Below are 21292 nucleotides of genomic sequence, written 5' to 3' on the forward strand. Positions count from 1 at the left end.
GAAGGGGAAGGGGAAGGGGAAGGGGAAGGGGAAGGGGAAGGGGAAGGGGAAGGGGAAGGGGAAGGGGAAGGGGAAGGGGAAGGGGAAGGGGAAGGAGAAGGAGAAGGAGAAGGAGAAGGAGAAGGAGAAGGAGAAGAAAAGAATTAATCACCCTTCACCATTGTGAAGCCTCCAAGAAGGCTGCTCCAGGATGCTGTTTCTTGTCTTTTCTTAAATGGCCTTTAAATAAATATATGAGTCAGTTAAGAAAGGCATTTGCTGAATTAAAGTGATCATTCTGCCAGGATGTCGGTATAGTTAATTGTGGGTGGTTGAAGTTCTAAAAGAGGCTAAATTGAGGGTGCTAGTTTGTTTATTTATTTATTTATTGCTCACTTTTTTTACTGTAGTCAAAGGACCTTCTGATTGATCTCCAAAGTGTTCCTTGTCATAGAATAGCATAGCTAGGAGACTTCATGCTAAGCTCTACAACAGTGTCATAACCAAATTGGAGATGTAGGTATATATGTGAATCCAGACTGCCTCCCCGTACTGCTAACGCACGCACGCACGCACGCACGCAGGCACGCACGCACGCACGCAGGCACGCACGCACGCGCACTTCCTCTTACAATTTTTTTTTTATTCCTTCTACTTCCCTAGGGTTTTCATTTCTATATCATACTGTTCTGGTTTATTTAAGCTTGTTCAATGTCCAACTCAGTGTGATTGCAATGAGTGCTTTGTGCCTGGCAAACTACTGTATCAATCAACACTGCCTTCAATATGCTGCCTTCAAAATTTCTACCTACCTAAGCTACTTACACAGCTGACGGAAGGTGATCAATTTCCTAACATTGCTTGTGTGGTGGTCTTGGCGTGTAGGATATGTCATAAACATTGAATCCTCACAGGAGAGCTACCAGGGTCCCACGTAACACAGACACCACTATCCAGCTCAGAACAGCCTAGTGACTGACCTACTGAGTTTCAGACAGAAACTGATCCAGAGTGTAACTGGGGGTGGGGGGTGGGGCTCAAAAAAATGGGAGCACAGCATGCAGCTTCTAAAAGTTCACTACAGCTAAGAGAGAACCAAAACTTCTCCCTGAGAAGCAGATCTTAATTAGTTGACTAATTAATTAATTAAAATCAATTAACTAAAATACTTCTTCGGTTATGTTTGTATTAGCTGTCATGTAAAGACAGTATAAACAAATATTGTTTTGAGAGATGTATGACGAACTGGTCACTAATGTCTATGGTCTCATATTAAAATGATAGAGCATACAGTAACATTTTTGACCCTGTGTTCTAATAGGAGGATAAAAGCATCGGACCAAATCATTCTTATGTTACTACACAGTGCGAATTGTAATAGTTTTGAAAATCTATCCAACTCTTTAATATTATTGGCTGCATTCACCTTCTGCCATGCCCTAGGAATAGTTTTGTCATTAACTAGATGCATTTTTTTTTGCACCCACTGTGCTGAGCACAAAAGATCACACACCACATTTCCTGCAACCTAAATAAAATAGCAGTGCAGTCTTCAAAACGGTGACCATGGTATGTTAATCTGCCCCCAGCCTATTCCTAAACTTCAAAGAAAACACTGCTTTCCTTGTAGTCAATGCATCATCAGGGTTAATATGCTGCATGCTTCCCAGTCTGGAACGCTGAAGTCCAGAACACGAACGACAAATAGGGAGGGCTGCATGCTGCAGAGGAAGTGGACTGCAGAGGAAGCAAGCAGCCAGGAAGAATTCAGGCTACTTTGACCTACCGGCTTTGTCCATGTCTCAGAAGTGGCGAGGCAAGTCCGGCAGCTGGCAGCCCGGAAGCCCAGGCTCTTCTGGCTAACGGAGCACCCTGCCCTTCTGCTGATTATCAACCCTTGCTGGCACACAGAACACACTTCACGCACTGTCTGCAGGAGCCACCGCCAGGAAATTTATATCTCCAAGGATGACAAACAGCCATTAGCTCCATTACAGGCTGATTAAGAGAGCGAGCCTATCAAGTGGGTACTTGAGTCCCCCGGGGTTTCCACCTCTGTTCTAAGCAAAAGAGGAAAAGAAAGAAAGAAAAGAAAGAAAATGCTTGCAATGTTGAATGTGCTGCACGTTTGGGGGGCTGGGGGGGGGGAGGAGAAGAAAGTGTTCATGCTATGCAAAAACACACTGCTCTCCAAAAGATTCCAGAGCCAACAGGAACAGGGAGAGACACGGATAATTGAAAGGTAACAAGGAATCTCCATAAGTACTACAATAAAGCATCCTTTCTTGTGGGTTAGGATAAAAGTGCTTCAACTCTTATCACTGACATCACAGAAAGATTGGTGACATTTCCATTTAAGCATATAAAGTGTTTTTGTTTCGGTTGGGGGGCAGGGGGAGGCATCGCTGTTTGATTTTGATGGTGTTTTTGCTATAATTAATTTCCACATTCCTGCTCAGAATTTTTATCCACCTGTCTTCACAGCAAAACATAAAGAAATTTCATTAATGCCACTAAGGATGGGAAACAGTTGCCAAAAAAAGATTCTGCTGTGTCAAATTCTCTGCAGCCATCTGAGCTATGGACACCTTAGGGTCAAAAGAGGGGTAAAAAACCTGAGACACCGTTGCTCTAATTTTCCATAATTTGGCTGTGTAAACAAGACCCCTCAAAACACTCAAAACCGCTGACGATATGAGACTATAGGGACCTGCAGAGTGCAGGAGAAATCACCATGTACTGGACCATGTGGCTATGATCCTATAAGATCCTGGAACCCAGTCAACTTTGCTTTCTGCGTTTTGTCAGGTGTAGGAAAAAAAAAAAGATTTACAATGACCTCACCTGACCTATGACACAATAAATATGCGTTATAATGAGGCTCTGTGGAATTTTTGTTCTGAAAGGTTAAAAAAGAAAAATTTTAAAAATCCAGGAGCTGGGGGTGATGTAGTTCAGGTATTAGAATCCTTGTTTAGCATGCATGGAGCCCTGGGTTTGCCCCCAGGTCACCATAAAGCCAAGCACTGTGATATACACCTGTAAACCCAGTGCTTGGGAAGCAGAGGTATGGCGAAGTTCAATGTCACCATCAGGTACACAACAAGAAAACAACAACAAAAATCTATGGTTTTATTATCTCCTATGGTTGTTAAATCACAAAAGGGGGTTGTTTGTTAAGCATTTATTTCATGACAAACCACTTACAGATTCTTTAGTCCTCCGTTGCAACTGGGTTAAATTACCGGTGTTCCTACTGTAAGTTCAGGCATCTCTATAGATCTTAGTTTCTTTCGAGGGATAAGTCAAATATGTACTGACATATATCACCGTTACCTCTGAAATAGTTCATTCAAGGAAGAACTACATTCCTCAGCAATTCTGCCTTCACTCTCCACTGCTCTGACCTGCCAATCTCCCAACCCATTCCACAGGATGCAAGCAGAAGCAAAGACAGCATAGGGAGACTTCTAGAAATAACAAAACTACCATTGGGGGCTCTAATAAGCAAGGCACTACTTACAAGCTGTACTCAGAATCCCAGATCCCACTTCCCTGTAGCAGCCACTGGTCCACCAGGGATCTTTTATCCCTAATATTTTTAATTCTGTCACATGATCTCAAAGACATACCACTCCATGAATTGTGTGTGTGTGTGTATGTGTGTGTGTGTGTGTCTCCCATAAAACTAAAATCACTGTGGCCTTCATACTCTATCAACTTGCCCTGATTAAGACGTGACAGCAACCCAGACTGAGTGTCATCAGCACAAAATCTAGGGCAAACTAACTATTTTTGAGGAAAAAGAAACAGAGGAATTAACAGGAAAATAAGAAAAAGAGAAAGCACATTCTTTTGAGACTGAGGTCTTGGCAAGAAGTAGCTGGAAGCATCATCTAGGCAATGTCCCTATCATCCAACACAGATACCACTATATCATCTTTGTCTACGGTTCAAAAATTTAAGTCTTAGTTACTTTTCTTGCTTTACCTCTCCTCCAGATGACAAATGCGTTGTGTTCTGAATGCTTGTCTTCTTGGTTATTTGAAACATACTTTAAAATACAGATCAGGTTCCTTGAACAACGCAGTAAATACTCCTTGGTGTGATTTATCTAAGACCAACAACCCCTTGTGTGCAATTTTAAACTGTGGAAAATCTTGTTTCTGTTTAAGTTAAGCTGAAGTGCATGCAGTGTCCCAACCCAATTTGAATACTCTTTAAAATCTCCATTTCATTCAGAGTGAGCAAACATGTTTTGTTCTACAGCAATGTTTATGTTATTGTTCGTATGAATGCACTCGGAGCATATTGAAAACGATCCATTTTTGTATAGTACATGCTTTGCATTGCCTTTCTAAATTGGAAAAAAAAAGTCCAAATTCAGAAATACAGTTGACGCTCAAGGTTTTGGACTGGGGGCCGGGGGGACTTCAATCTTCCAGGACATTTTTGAAGCAAAAAATGGTAGGTAATAATTTTCTTTAAGAGACAGGTTGATTGGCTTGATTTGGGCATATGACATCATAAAGACAAGCTACAACAACAAACCATGTTTCACAAGTATAGATAGCCTAATATTTAGTTTGTTGATTTATTAACACTAAAAAATAATTTTTAAAAAATGAAACGAGTGGCAAAATCATCCCTTTAACTTGTTTAGCTACACGATCCCTTCAATAATATATTAAGAATATATACATATACATATACATATACATATACATATACATATACATATACATATACATTCATTCTCTCCTGCCCTTCCTGCTAATCTCCAAAACCATTCCAGATGATGCAAGATGAGCAGCACAGGGAAGCTTCTAGAAATAACAAAAGTATTAGCAAGCATCTGTTATGAACCAGGCTCTGTATATAAGCTGCATGCAGGACCCAGGATCTCATCTCCCTGAACTATCTCCTGTTACCACAATGACATTTCCTCTCTCTGTGCCCAGCACCAAAAGACCTTGTAACAAGAAAAGGGGACAACCATGGTTCACTGTCTTTAATCCACATGAAGAATTCCTTCTTCCATTGATTTAATTCAGAAGCACATCTACTATGCTTTGGCTGGGAAATGTGTGGGCATAAAAGGTTCACCGGGAGCTTTAAGCTGTCCCAGAGACGCCATGTGGCAAGAAACTGCACTGATATGACTCAATATTCTCTATTGTGTTTCCAAAGAGGAGTTTAGTCCTCACCTTCATTAACCGTCCCATATGTACAGTTTTCAGTTTGCTTGGAATGGCTTGTGGAAGCAGGAGGTAATTTGGAGCACCTGCACCCACAGTACCCTCCATGCTACCCCACCCTCAGAAAGAAGGTTACAATCCCCACCATCTGGTTTTCTTCTCTTTTATAAAAGTTTGTTTGGAGACCGTTGTTTATAGGATCTTTGACAACATACAGAAAGAGAGGAAACATTTGCAAACTTTACAAGTGACAAGGGGCTAACGTTTAAGATATACAAGGAACCCAAGAAGCTAAGGAGCAAAATATACCCCCAAAGAACCTGATTTTAAAGTGAGACAAAAATACATGAGTAGGCAGACATTTGTAAAGCCAGACATACAAGTGGCCGATGCATCTGCGAGTGAGACGATCAACACTACCAACCTTTAGAGAAATCCACATCAAAGCCACGAGCCTTCACCTTACTTTTGTTATAATCTCTGTTACCAAAAGGACAAACATTTTGGCGAGAGAATAAAGGGAAAAACTGGGCCCCTTACACACTTTTGATGGCGATGTAAATTACCACAGCTATGTAAAACAAAGTAGAGGTTTAAAAAAAAACTAACTAAAAATAGAACTGTATATGATCCAACAACCACACTACTGCCTGTATATACAAAGACGATAAAATCAATATATTGAGGAGACAGCTGCAAGCCCATGTTTACTGCAGCAAGCATATTTGTAAGTATCTCAGATGTGAAATCAACCTTGAGGAGCATCAGTGAGAGGTGGTAAATATATGGCTAGGTATTAGCTGTTCATTAGAAATAAAATGTGGAATCTTGTCATTTATGACAAAATGGAAGTATCCAGAAACTGTTAAGTTATATAATTCACGAACAAGAGACAAACGTCACATGATGTCATCTGCTTATGGAACCATAGATAAAGACAACTAAACTGTGATTAGCTCATGCTAGAAAGAGGGGAAGGTGTGAAGAGACAGGCTGGCTAACACAAGGATAAGCCCCAATGTGCCAGTACACAGAAGGTGATACGGTTTCCATAGTGTACTGCATAGATAGCTAGCGGAAAAAGAATTTGAAGGTTCTCACCCACCACCACCACCACCCAATAACAATTTTCTTAGGTGACAGATATGGTAATTACCATGATTGATCATTACAGAATTTACTGAGTTAATCCAATAGTATATCATAACCATGAGTCCTAGTTTGATTTCTATTACTGTAGTCAAACACTGACAGTAACCAACTTGGGGAAGAAAGAGTTAACTCCATCCACCTCCTAGTCCCATTGCATCATCAAGGGAAGCCAAAGCAAAAACCAAAGACAGGAACCTGAGGGCAAGAACTGAAGCATAGACAATGGAGGAACACTGCTTACTCTCTTTCCTTCCATGGCTTTCCTACCTTGCTTTCTCATATAACCTAAGACCATCTGCTCAGAGCAGGCACTGCGCACAGGAGGATGGGACCTTTTACATACATCACTAATCAAAAAAAAAAAAAAAAACCACTCCATAGATACACCTACAAAACAATCTGACAGAGGTTATCTTCAGTTGAGGTTCCCTCTTCCCAAGTGACATTAGTTTACGTCAAACTGACAAATGTGTGTAACGTTTAATTCAAATTTGCATTTTATTATAACAAACAGAAAATATTTATGGCTCCAGACTTATGTTCAATTCAGATAACAATAATCAAGGCCGGCCATGCCCTGGGCCTTCAAGAGTATCAATGTGAACACCTTTATTATATCTTTTTTTAAAAAGCTCTTTTAGTGAGGCTGGAGAGAGCTCAGTGGTTAGGAGAACTGGATGTTCAATCATGAGAACTAGAGTTCGGATCCCAGTCCCCTCCTGTAAGCCCTGCTCAATAGAGAAGCATGAACATTTGCTATTGCTGAAGCTTGCTGCTTTCTAGCAGAGCTGAGGAAACTTGAGGCTTAGAATCAGGGAGAGACCCTGCCTCAAGGAAATAGATGGACTATCATAGAGAAGGGTCCTGAAGCCCCTTCTAGACTCCATGTGCATACACACACTTGTCTTGACTTTTTATACAGTTATGCGTGTTTCATTAATCACAATTAATTTTGCAATTCTGGGCTTGAATGCGGGTCTCCCCCATGCATAGCAAACTAAACTGCACCTCGGCCCTTTGTATTACTTCTTAAGTTTTTTAATAGATGTTTCCCCTGCTTGGGGGAATCATAAGGAGAAACTGGGGACAATAATGCTCTGAATTTTGGAGTTCTAGAAGGATTAGGGGCAGTTCAAATGCAATCTCTGGACAGCCAAAGCCAAAGACACATATCCAACAGACAGAGAAATTCCAGGAACTCGGGTTAAAATTACTATGCTTTGGTTCTCAGTGGATGTAAAGCCAGACTCTCTCTTACTGTGGAAAAAAATTAAGAAGATAAATTGTTCAAGTCATTCTGTTGCTTGTCCACTCCTCTGCAATGGCTCCTGTCCCCACAGCTCCTGGACATCAGCTCAGCCTACTTGTTTACTTGACCTTTTCACATTCTGATTTAATCCTAAGGTATACGTTTTTTAAAATGTGCTGGAATATCAACTTCCCATGAGAAAGATCGCTCCCAACAGATTCTGCTGAGAATCTGTTCTGAAGGCATCTTGGCCACTGACGTTACCAAGACAGCTATAAGACATAGCTTTGAGAAGCCAAGTCCTTGAGTTTATAACCCTCATAAGGCTTAACCCAAATCTCTAACCCATTAACCGACAAACAAATCCCTCAAAAAAATACACACAAGACAGTTTTGTCACAATATTTCCAGGAGAGTCTGAGCTTCGGCATGAGGGATTTGTCTGGAGTTTAGACAGCACAGATGTGGGATGCCTGGCTTATTTTGAGTAGTATCCTTTGGAGATTTTCCCGCAGTTGACGGGTGTGTTTGGGAATTCTTGAATCTACTGCTAACTCTCATTTCTCTTCCTTTATCAATGGCATCTCATGTGCCTTTTGGTCCCCAAAACATTTTTTTAAATCTCAGTTTTTTAATTCCTTGACAGTTTCACAAACATATATAATGTGTTTTGATTATGTTTACCCTTTCCTATACCCAAAATCTCTCTCCTCCAGACTCCCTCCCCCTCTTCTTCAAAACCATGATTCCTGCTAATTTCTGTCTTTTTAAAGGTAGTGTCTCATACAGTCCAGGGTGGCACTGGAGTCTCCATGTAGCTAAGGATGACTTTGAACTCAAGATTCTTCTCCCTCTTCTTCATGAGTATCAGGATTAAAAGCCTTCAGCGCCATGTCCTCCTGCTTTATGAGACGGTGGAGATCCAATCTCGGGCCTTGTGCATGCTAGACAAACATTTTACCAACTGAGCTATCTCTTCAGACCCAAGATGTTGCTTAAAGGCTGGATGGTATTACACACTTGATGAGTGCTTGTGTAAACATGAAGACCTGCGTTTCAACAGGGACATGGTAGCATATGTTCATAATCCCGGCACTGAGGAAGTGTAGATAGGCAGATACTAGCTTAATTGGTGAATCCCAGGCCAATGAAGACCTTTCCCACAAAAGAAAGAAAGAGAGAAGGAGAGAGAGAGGAAGAGACAAAGAGAAAGAAAGGAAAGGAAGGGAAAGGGAAAGGGAAAGGAAAGGAAAGGTGACTGGTACTTGAGTAGTGGTGCAAGAGACTGACTTCTGGCCTCTGCACACACGTAAATGCATGTAAAAATATACACATGCACCCATAGGTATGAGTGCGCGTGCACACACACACACTAAGCCCTGAGTGTTCTCAGATTGCCTGATGTCTGAGTTAGTGAAGTTTCACCTGTCAATCACTGTCACCTACCAAGTATAGACTTTTTGGTCAAGGGGATTTTGTAACTCCATGTTGATTATCCTCCCAGTGCTCTAGATACATAGTAATAGTGTGGAAGCAGCTACGCAGGCAGTTTGCAGGTGGGTTCAGGGTGCTAGACAACCATTTTCCTGGGTTAGAAAAAGGATCAAAGCTCCAAGTTGTGGGCAGGGTGTTTCCAGAGCCCAGCTATGCTTAATGTTCTGTAGCTGGCAAGGTGGAAGCCAGTGCCCAGCTCCATAGCGGTGATCGGGTTTTAAAGAACACCCTATGAGAAAGAAGGCAGAGCCAGGCCCAACCTGAGCTGACTCAAGAGACGAGGTTGAAAAAATGGTAATGTCCTATTTCCCGGATCCACAGCTTACTAAGGCTGCAATGAAAACCTAAGTTCTCATACTGACAATTAGTAACTTTCAGGCTTGTTCAGCATGCTGGATCAAGATTATCTTCCTTGAAACAGAGTAGGCACCTCAAAGTATCATTAGAAAGCCTGACTAGATTGAGAGACAGAGGGACAAGATCGTAGTGTCTTCAATACAATTTAAAGACATGGAAAATTGGTAAAGACAAAAACCAGGGACATGAGTCCAAAATGAATAAAGTTAGCTGAATTATGAAACACAGTGAAATGTCATTTGCTGATGGGACATGGTCTAGAATGGGCCACTGCACAATCTTGTCTATGTCCAAATATTAGCTGTCCTTAAACACTTGTAGATGAGGATGCCAACCATGGGATGCAGACCTGGTTCAGTCAAGAGCCATGTGAAGCCATAGAGAGATGAGGATGGTTCCAGAGTACCATGGCAGTCTCTTTACAGTGAGTTTGTCGTCATAAACAGAAGGCATGTGCACAAAAATATCAACAAATTATGGTGGAGTGGATGCATAAAGCAGTTGCTTATCATCCTCAAGTATTACATAGGGAACAAAATTGTAGGCTTCATAATTTTACATGAGTAACAGCAGAGTGATTCCATTCACAGCAGCACCTTCGCACACAGGAGCACTGCATTGAGCTATGACATTACCGTGACAATAATGTGACCAGAAAAATAGAAACAGGATAATGGAAAATCTCAGCTCCCACAATCTGGTGGGACTGATATGTAATATGTGTGTCCTCAGTGGAAACACTGTCTTTATGTTGCACATGACTGTATCTCAGGTCTGCTAATACTGAAAGGAACAGGTGAATATAATATTGTAATGTGATTTCATTGTTGGAGACAAATTCCATGTTACAGAAGAAACTAATAAAGGTGTATATCAAGAGATAAGCAGATCCTTCCAGTCTGGGCCTGAGCACTGAGCAGATCCTGGGTGGCAACTCTGCCCCCAATCTCACAGAACCCAGAAAAAGCGGGGCTCCCAGGTGCTCTAACCCTGGCATTATCTTAGGTAAGCAGACAGCAATGCCTGCTCCAAACAGGGAGTAACTAGGACCCACTAGGACCCAGGAAGTCACACCTGGCCGGGAGCACTGAGCAGATTTTGGCCCCCAGCACTTACCCAAGTAGTAACACCCACCTCACACAGTTCTGATAAAACCAAGATAATAGGAAAGACAGACTCCAGTCAGAGACAGAGTAGGTAGCACTAAGGAGATCCAGATGGCAAAAGGCAAGCACAAGAACATAAGCATCAGCAACCCAGGGTATTTGGCATCAGTAGAACCTAGTTCTCCCACACAAGAAAGTCCTGAATTCCCCATAGTACTAGGAAAGCTAGATTTAGATTTAAAATCACTTCTAATGATGATGATAGAGGACTTTAAGAAAAACATAAATAAGACTCTCAAAGAATTTGAGAAGAACACAGGTAGACAGTTAGAAGCCCTTAAAGAGGAAACACAAAAATCCCTTAAAGAATTACAAGAGAACACAACCAAACAGGTGAAGGAATTGAACAAAACCATCCAGGACATAAAAATAGAAGTAGAAACAATCAAGAAATCACAAAGGGAGACTACCCTGGAGCTAGAAAACCTAGGAAAGAAATCAGGAGTCACAGACACAAGCATCACCAACAGAATACAAGAGATAGAAGAGAGAATCTCAGGTGCAGAAGATACAATAGAAAATATTGATGCAACTGTCAAAGAAAACCTAAAATGCAAAAAGTTCTTAACACAAAACATCCAGGTAATCCAGGACACAATGAGAAGACCAAACCTAAGGATAATAGGTATAGATGAGAGTGAAGATTCCCAACTTAAAGGGCCAATAGATATCTTCAACAAAATTATAGAAGAAAACTTCCCTAATCTAAAGAACGAGATGCCCATAAACATACAAGAAGCCTATAGAACGCCAAATAGACCAGAAATGAAATACCTTCCGTCACATAATAATCAAAACACCAAATGCACAAAACAAAGAAAAAATATTAAATGCAGTAAGGGAAAAAGGCCAAGTAACATATAAAGGCAGACCTATCAGAATTACACCAGACTTCTCACCAGATACTATAAAAGCTAGAAGATGCTGGACAGATGTCATACAGATCCTAAGAGAACATAAATGCCAGCCCAGGCTACTATACCCAGCAAAACTCTCAATTACCATAGATGGAGAAACCAAGATATTCCACGACAAAACCAAATTCACACAATATCTTTCCACAAACCCAGCATTACAAAGGATAATAGCAGGAAAGCTTCAATACAAGGAGGGAAATTATACCCTAGAAAGAGCAAGAAAGTAACCCTCTTCCAACAAATCCAAAAGAAGATAGCCACACAAAGATAACTTCACCTCTAATAACAAAATAACAGGAAGCAACAATTACTATTCCTTAACATCTGCTAACATCAATTGACTCAATCCCCCAATTAAAACACATAGGCTAATGGACTGGATACATAAACAGGGCCCAGCATTTTGCTGCATACAGGAAACATGCCTCAGTGAAAAAGACAGACTCTATCTTAGAGTAAAAGGCTGGAAAACAATTTTTCAAGCAAGTAGCCCTAATAAATAAGCTGGAGTAGCCATTCTAAAATCTTCAGCCTGAGAACACAAAGGGAGGGACTCATGGCTCCACCTGTATAGGTAGTTGAGGGTGGCCTTGCCAGGCATCAGTGGAAATGGACAGCCTAGGTACCTAAAAGTTTGAATTCCCTAGTATTGGGGAATTTCAAGAGCAGGGAGGAGGGAATGAGAGGATGGTGGGAGCACACCCTCATAGTAATTCGAGGAGGGGGGATGGGGTAAGGGGTTAGGCATCAGTGAAAGTAGAGGGCCTTGGTGCCTGAAAGTTTGGATTCCCTCGTGTTGGAGAATTTAAGAGCAGGGAGGTGAAAATGGGAGGATGGTGGTAGTACACCCTCATAGAAACTCCCAGAGTTATATGGATTACACATGACAGAGGCAGGCTGCCAAAAGACTAGATTCTAGAATTCAAACAAAAAATTATCTTGATACTAAAATTTGTTTTGAGAATTGTATATTGCAGAATATACAGCCTTGCTGTATCATCAAGCAAGCTGAGCAGACCTGCTCAAACCTCTCATGTCCTAGAATTCCAGCTGGATGCAGTGAAGACACAGTGTCACAGGCTTATCAATTTACTCTTCCCCCTGCCCCTCTTCTAATATCTCAATGCCCATAATCAGCTTGAAGAAGTTAGTGAAGACTCAGTGCTCCTATTCCCTGGGCTTGGGGACTGAGGTGGTTAATATTGGGCTGTCTTTCGAGGAAAAATTAGTGGTTTTGGTGGAACAGGGAGGATTAGCTAGGATTTATTGCATGGCCATAACCTATTGGTAGAAATATGTATAATTGTTATTAAGATGAAGTTATAATTTCTTAAATGGTACAAAATTTAATTTCAAATTTAAGGTTTTCATTGGTATGAGCTTCTTATTGATATAAAAGTTAGATTAATATTGTTACTCTCATAGGCATTGTGCCTATATAACACATTTAGGAATACAAGGCTTAGACCCAGTCCTTCTTTAACTTTTTAAACTGATTTGAGATGGTTAGCCTGTGAGTTAAGGGCCTATAGCAAATTCATGGCTCTAAGTTTATTATTAGGGTGTTTTCTATATTTTATTTAGCTGAAAAGAGTTAACAAACAATAGTCCAGATTGCCTTACATGGATAGTTGGTTTTCAAAATGTCAGAAGTCGACAGAATTGATGTTACAAACATTTCTGTATTAATGTCCATTTTGATTAGAGATCTGTCTGCTCCTGACAGCTTTCTGTCTTGGATTCTAAGAAGAAATTGAGCATCTTTGGAGTTAGTCTAGTGGTGGTGAGACAGCCACTAGGCAAGAATTGACTCTTTTCATCTACAGACAAATTACTGTCCAGAAAAGGACACACTTGTGGAATAGTCGACTGATTATATCTGCCAAGACAGAGTAATCAGCCCTTAATAATTCTGCATCACTAAGGTCTGTCAGATGATTCTGGGCCAGAAGGCTCAAGATCGAATGCTCCAATGTTTTGTAGTATAGGGACCATCCAGGTGCTCAGGTCTCTATAATTTGGCTATGTTTTAGAAGCTATGCTTTGTGCTTCCCATAATTTCAGTTAACTCAGTCATTCTAGATTTCTGACTGGTTGAAGACTTGTAGTCTCATAGCCAATCCCAGCCATTTACTTTGAGAGAAAAGGTTTGAGAGGATGGTTTTTAGCTGACATTCATTCTAAAGCCAAGGAAAAAAAGCCAGGTTCAGAATTAAGTCTTTTAGTTAGGAGGGATGACAGAGGTTCTGTTTAGTCAACAAAATGATGGACTGGGTATTAGGTCTATCTTGTATCTTACTGACACAAATTGTTATAGTTATGCTCTAATTGTATTCTAAGAGAAAATTTTTATTTTAACAGGAAGGGTGATATGTAGGAGGAGCTAAGGTGGGAGGAGTAAGGAGAGGAGGAGAAGGAGAGGAGGAGGTAGGTGACAAGAGTGGGGGACATGGAGGTGGATACATGGGGTTACACTTCTGAGTTATACTGAGCATTATCAAACTTATAAAGCCTTTGATTAACATTTAAAAAATAGTATAAAAGCAAAAGTGGGGATGAGATAGGGGTTTTCTAGGGAGGGGAAATGGGGAAAGGGGATGGCATCTGAAATGTAAATAAAATATCCAATAAAGATTTTCACATAAAAAAGAGATAAGCAGTATCTATAAAAAATAATCAAGTATGAAAATGGGTAAGGAGGAAACAAGAAAGAGGCATGAGATTTAGGCCAACATAGACATCTCCTGAATCATGATAAGTACCTGAAGAAAGAAGCACAAAGAATTCCTTACATGGCCCACTTAACCATACTGTCATTCATCATCCACATATGACATAGCTACATAGATACAAAGACTAAAATGATGGTAGTGTGCATAGTCCCTTAGTAAAATGAATAGAAGGCTCAAACAGATGATTCTGTATTTTTAAACACACACACACATATAAGAAGCTAAGAAAATGTATTGCTACTTATTGACTGTGAGATGATAATTTCATTACTAACAAAAGTGAATAAAACAAAATAAAATGGATGAGACCTGAAGAAGAAGATCTAAGGTCAATGCAGGCATACAGATATATGTGCATGTGTACATATACATACACACATACACATACAACCCACATAAAAGTAAAATTGTATAAATATAACAAAATGAAGAAGTTTATAGTTTCAAATGTAAATACCATTTGGTTAACTTTAGATTTAGACATGATGGATAATTTTAGATTTTAAGCTAGAACAGCTTATGGTTCTATAGCATTTTGAAAATTCAGAGAATCGACTGAAAGAATGGTAATAACTTTGTAGCATTAAATAGTTGTCTCTAGGGACCAGAGAGATGGCTCAGTGGATAAAGACACTTGCCCAATAAGCCTGAAGAGCTAAAGTTGATCCCTGGAATTCAGGGAAATGGTTTAGGAAGAAAACTGATTTCACAATATTTCCTTTAACCTCCACATGCACACCATGGCGTTTCTGCCTCCTAGCCCCAACACACACAAAGAAATAAAATATGAAGACTAAAATCTCCTCTTATATGGGTGGAATGTGTATCAAAGAGCAGAACAAAATGATTCACTGCTGTGAAGAAATACTATAGAAGAACATCTGTTAACATTTATTTTTATGTAAAGATAAGAAACAAGGCTGAGTGTAGCTTAGTGGTAGAATGCTTACATCACATGGGTGAGGTCCCAAGTCCTTCACAAGCCCAGAGAGATGAAACAAAGAAGGAAGGAAGGAAGGAAGGAAGGAAGGAAGGAAGGAAGGAAGGAAGGAAGGAAGGAGAGAGAGAGAGAGAGAGAGAGAGAGAGAGAGAGAGAGAGAGAGAGAGAAAGGTGATAAGCCATTGTGCAACAGTAATATTTAGCCTACAGATTTCCTTGCTATTTCAACTTTGTTTATGTTCCAGACTTAAAACTGGCTAAACATAGTTCTGCTTATGGGGTTGACACAAATTAGGATACACATTTTGTGATCTAGTTGGAAAAGTTTTAAAACAAAGATTTTTCCATGGATTTTAACTTATTCATTAAAATTCCAAAGGAAGCAACACACAGTGATTGCGTTTTTAGAACAACCAAGGACAAGAGAGGAAAAGCCATTTGTTAGCTGAGTTTTCCCCCAAAGTGTTTTCTATAGAGGTCTGTGAGATTCTGTGGACTCAGTCAATGGCGCACTTCTTCAGTGAAGTTTCTACTCTGTCATTTAAAAGAAAAAAACAACCAGATACCAAAGTAAACGGCTTATGGACCTGTTCATGAACTTGTTATTTCAAGAGTCATTAAATAAAGATTTTAAAACATTATGTTGCGTATAGCCCACATTCAAAAATTAATAATTTTTACCAATAGAAAATATATTTTATTAGTGCACTGCACTTTCACTTTTGAAATGTCATCCAACTCATTGTGAGCTTTGCTTTCAAGGTGTTTTATTTTTATGCTACATATTAGACAAAGTTTTTAAGTGTTTGGTTTATATATCCACATTGTTTTAGTTAGGGTTTTATTGCTATGAAAAGACACCATATTCAATGCAATGAATTCTTATAATAGAAACTATTTCACTGGGGCTGAATTACAGTTTCAGAGGTTCAGTCCATTATCATCATGGCAGGAAGCATGGCAGCCTGCAGGCAGACATGGTGCTGAAGGAGCCAACAGTTCTCCATTTTGATTTGAAGGAGACTGTCTTCTGCCAGAGCCAGGAGAAGGATATCTTCTGCACTGGGTGGGGTTTGAGCACTAGGAGACCTTGAAGCCGGCCTACACAGTAACACACTTCCTCCAACAAGGTCACACCTCCTAATAGTGCCACTTTCCATGGGCCAAGCATATTCAAACCACCACACACAGGCATACAGAGGGAGCACGACAACTTCTGTGACAAATTACTGCAATGTTCCACTTACTGACCATCTGTAGTATCAGTTCATTCCGTCAACATGCTGTTTGTCCTGACTATACTCATTCATTCATTTATTCATTCACTCATTCATTTTAGATCTACTGTCATGACCATCAGTAAAATCTATCTTTCTGCTGGTTAACAAACTGACACATTTATACCCTACTTAGCAGTGGATAGAGTTTCTTCCTTCTCCCCTCCCCCTCTTCTCTCTTCACTCCATCAATGTTATTATTCTCATTGTTTCTCTGAAATCTTCCCTAGTTAACAGGAAACTCGAATCTTGTCTCATTGCATTTCTACTAATTACTACACAAGACAAACTTTCTCCTCTGTGCACTAAAACTTTATTTTAAATTTCTGTTATTTTGCTTTCTTTAGTTTTGTTTTGGAGTCAGGGTATTATGTATCCCAGACTGGCCTTGAAACTTCTTCTCCTTCTCCTTCTTTTTACTTTTATACCATTGTGATTGGCCTTGAAATTTCTGCCTAGCTAAAGATGACTTCAAACCTCTTATCCTCCTGTCTCTGCCTTCCCAGTGCTGAGATTACAGACACAAATCATCATGCCTATTTTTTTTTTTTTTTACTAAGGCCTCCTGCATGCTAGATAAGTTATCCAACTGAGCCTACATCCTCAGGCCCTATTCAAAGTTTTCATCTTTGTGTTCCTTGGTATACTTTTTCTGGATGATAGAACCTGTAGTGGTTTTAATAGGTTTGGCAACCATAGACTCATGTGTTTGAATGCTTGGCCCACAGGGGTGACATTATTAGGAGGTGTGTCCTTGTTAAAATAGGTGTGGAAGTGTGTCATTATGGGGGTGGGCTTTAAGGTCATATGCTCTACCCATGGCAGAAGAGCCAGTCTTCTCCTGGCTGCCTTCAGACCAGGATTTAGTACTCTTAGCTCCTTCTCCAGCACCATGTCTGCCTGGATGCTGCCATGCTTCCCATCATGATGATAACAGACTGAACCTCTGAAGCTATAAGCCAGCTTCAATGAAATGTCCCTTATAAGAATTGCCTTGGTCATGTTGTCTCTTCTCAGCAATGGAAACCCTGAATAAGACAGGACCCAAAGGCCAACATTGTCTCAATTCTCTACAGAGGAAGAACAGAGTGTCATTGGCTCTAGATTAAAATCCATGTTCTAGGGAATGCTGGGGACCCTTGTACAACAGGACACCAACACCAGGAGTGACTTGAGGTAGCCGATCTCAGCTGGGCAGCCCAAGCACTCAATTTACTCACTGTGTTCCTACCACAACAACCCCCTTCTTATGCTTCTCTGTGCTCTAGGGGTTCTCAAAACAAACTTATCAGAAGGGAGACCATGGAGGTAGACTCTTCCTTCTCCTAAAACCATCTACCAAGCTTTCAACACCTCATCTAATATTCACTCCCCATCTTCTTATAATTTTCATAGAATTGATGTCAACCTAGAATTTGGTAGGAAAATTGCCTTTATTTATTTCTCTCTCTCTCTCTCTCTCTCTCTCTCTCTCTCTCTCTCTCTTTCTTTCCCTTTCTTTCTTTCTTTCTTTCTTTCTTTCTTTCTTTCTTTCTTTCTTTCTTTCTTTCTTTCTTTCTTTTCTTGTTCAAGCTGTGCATCTCAACCCAGAGGCTTATGCATACTAGGTAAGTGCTCTACCATTGAGCTGCTGTCTCTCAGACCAGGTGAGTTTAGTTTTAAGATGAACACTGAGCACACTTTTTGGTCTTGCACATTTTGTACACTTATCATCAGTGTGGATGTGATAAGTACTGTATGAAGAAGATAGATGTTCAAGTGTCTGGCAAGGGGGAGATTCTGAGTAGAAAAATCCCTCTTGAGTCACAAAGTAAAAGCCATGGAATGTAATCCTTTTTCAATACCAAAGAATGAGAGATGAGAGGGGGTCACCCAGGACCCAAGAGTCCACACCAGCTCGGCAGTGGATCTCTATAAGGATGCATTGGTGGCTGGGAATGGAAAATGATGATGATGATGATGATGATGATAAACCCTATTCTATCTGAATTAAACCAAGAGAATGGAAAAGTCATGGAAAGTCTTGGAGAGGTGCTTTGTTTTCCCCATATAGAAAGTTTGATTTGCTTTTTAAATAAAACTAGTGTGTCTGTGTACACCATAAGAATCAAATTCCGAGGCAGCAACAATGGCTCAGTGGATAAAGTACTTGCTGTGAAACCTGAGTTCAGATCCTCACATAAAATGTAGGTTTTGCAGCGTTCATCTGTAACCCCAGTACAGAGGACAGAGACAGGAAGTGGCAACCTGTGCACTCTATGTAGTGACCTGAAAGTGCAAGCTCTAGGTTCAATGAGTGACCCTGTCTTTAAAACGCAAGATGTAGAGTCATCAAGACATCTGGCATTGGTTAGGGTTAGGGTTAGGGTTAGGGTTAGGGTTAGGGTTAGGGTTAGGGTTAGGATAGGGTTAGGGTTAGGGTTAGAATTAGATATAAGGTTAGAGTTAGGGTTAGGTTTAGGGGTGGTGATAGAATCTAAATGAGGGACAAGGTTAGATGCTAGAATTAAGGGTTAATTTTAAATTTGGGGTTCAGATACGGGTTAGTTCTCTACATATGACCTCACAGGGAAAAACAAGGGTACAGAGAGAGAGAGAGAGAGAGAGAGAGAGAGAGAGAGAGAGAGCAAGCAAATTCTGATATGTAAATGGACATCCAGTTGTTTTTCCCATGTGCCTGAACCCTGGAGTTGTACCCTTTCACAAAGTCAGACTTGATCTTCATGAGGAAGGCCATCCATGTATCTGTGCCTCCAGAACATATCAGCAGAAATCCTGGCAATTTCAGTGCAAATCAATTTATCAGACACTTTGAGTAGAATCCTGGCCTGATCTAGATCTATCTATCCCAAGACAATTCTTTTTCATCTGATCCTGACTAAAGGACACTACTAGTAAGTTTTTTTCCTTCTTTCCCAGTCCTGTAGCCCAGAGTTGACCCTGGACCTGGGTTTCAGACCTAAAACAAAATCAGCTCACTTTGTTAAAATACAGGCTATTCACAGGTGTAGTTTGAATAAAAATGGCTTCAGAGGCTCATAGGGAGTGGCATTGTTTGAAAGGATTAGGACCTGGGGCCTTGTTGGGGGAAGTGTATCATAAGGGGTAGGCTTTGAGGTTTCAGAAGCTCAAACCAGGCCCAAAGTCAGTCAGTCAGACAATCACAGTCAGTGTCTCTCTCTCTCTCTCTCTCTCTCTCTCTCTCTCTCTCTCTCTCTCTCTCTCTCTCTCTCTCTCTCTCTGCCAATGCACATGTGACACTCTCAGCTCCGTCTTCAACAGCACGTCTGCTTGTCTACTGCTAGGCTTCTCATTATGATGATAATGGACTAAGCTTCTGAACCTGTAAGCCAGCCCCAATTAAATGTTTCCCCTTTTAACAGCTGCTGTGGTCAGGGTGTTTTTTTTCATAGCAACAGAAATCCTAAGAGTCCAGGCACTGGACCTAATTATTATCTTCTTTATGAACACAGTTAAATCCAACAACAAAATTAACTTTGGGTATCATCATTCCTACTTTTTAGATGAAGAAACCAGGGCTCCAGAGAAGCTAAGTCACAAAGAGAGTTCACAGTGGGATGCGTGAATCAACCTTGGAAGGAAAATAGAATAGACATTGTGGTTGGACTGGGGCAGTGGAGACGGTAACAGGAAGGGGGAGGATGGAGGGAGAGAATACTGGAAAACACAGCTGGAACTTGTGGCATCTGGGAATAAGCTAGAAACCCAGTGAAAAGAAATCTCCCAGGAGCCTAGAAGGGGGATGCTATCTAAGACCCCTATTAATGGGAAATAAGTAGCCTGAATTGGGCATCTCCTATAATCAGGGAAGACTTCCAGGAGAGGGATTGAAACACCAAACCAACCACAAAACCTTCGACTTACAATTTGTCCTGACTACAAGATGTGCTAGGGTAAAGTTGGCACAGAAATTGTGGGTGTGGCCAACCAATGACTTGAGACTCGCACCATGAGAAAGAGCCCACACCTGACACCCAGAGAGAGACCTAAGTCAGAACCAAATACAACTGAAAAACAAAATCAATGAAACCCAATATTTTGCAATACTCATAGATTGGTGCCTAGCCCAATTGTCATCAGAGAAGCTTCATCCAATAATTGATGGAAACAGATGCAGAGACCCACAGCCGAACATTAGTCAGAACTCTACTAAAGAGGAGGGAAGAAGCCAGAGATGTAAAGAACTCCACAGAAATCCCACAGAATCAATTAACCTGGGCTCATAGGGACCCACAGAGGTTGAAAGGACAACCAGGGAGCCTGCATAAGATTGACCTAGGCCCTCTAAATATATGTTACAGTTGTGTAGCTTGGTCTTCTTGTAGAAATCCTAACAGTTGAAGTGAGGGTTAGCTCTTACTCTTTTGCCTGCTTTTGGGATGATTTTCCTCCCTTGTCCAGTCTTAATACAAGGGGATGTACCTGTCTTACTGCAACTTGATATGCCATCCATAGGAGGCCTGCCCTTTTTTATTTTTATTTTTATTTTTATTTTTTGGAAGAGCAATGGAAGAGAAAGAGTTAGGGAGCAATGAGGTGTGTGGAGAGAGGGAAACTGAGAGGGAAGGCAGACCATGGCTGGGATGTATTATGTGAGAGAAATAACAAATTTTAATATTTTAAAAAAGAAACTGAGGAAGAAGAGAAGGAGCAGGAAAAAGAGGAGGAAAAAAGAAGAGGAAGAAAGAAAGAAAGGAAGGAAGGAAGGAAGGAAGGAAGGAAGGAAGGAAGGAAGGAAGGAACAAACGAACGAACCAGGGCTCAATAAAGTAAGAGACTTTCCTCAAGATGTACAAAGAGTGGCTCTGTG

General features: G+C 40.7%; 1 protein-coding gene across 4 annotated transcripts in view; it reads right to left on the reverse strand.

The window, feature by feature from the left end:
• Phactr2 (phosphatase and actin regulator 2) overlaps positions 1 to 21292 on the reverse strand; it is a 255936-nt gene that overhangs the window by 171523 nt on the left and 63121 nt on the right. The window contains exon 1 of one of the 4 annotated variants that reach the window (XM_076926885.1): positions 1766 to 1873. The exons of the other annotated variants lie outside the window; for them this stretch is intronic. Coding sequence (XP_076783000.1) covers positions 1766 to 1778 — 13 coding nt within the window. The 5' untranslated portion in view covers positions 1779 to 1873. Of the gene's footprint in view, positions 1 to 1765; positions 1874 to 21292 lie in introns of those variants that run through there. 4 annotated transcript variants of the gene reach the window in all.

Source organism: Arvicanthis niloticus, chromosome 28 (assembly GCF_011762505.2).
Source record: "Arvicanthis niloticus isolate mArvNil1 chromosome 28, mArvNil1.pat.X, whole genome shotgun sequence".
NCBI lineage: Eukaryota > Metazoa > Chordata > Mammalia > Rodentia > Muridae > Arvicanthis > Arvicanthis niloticus.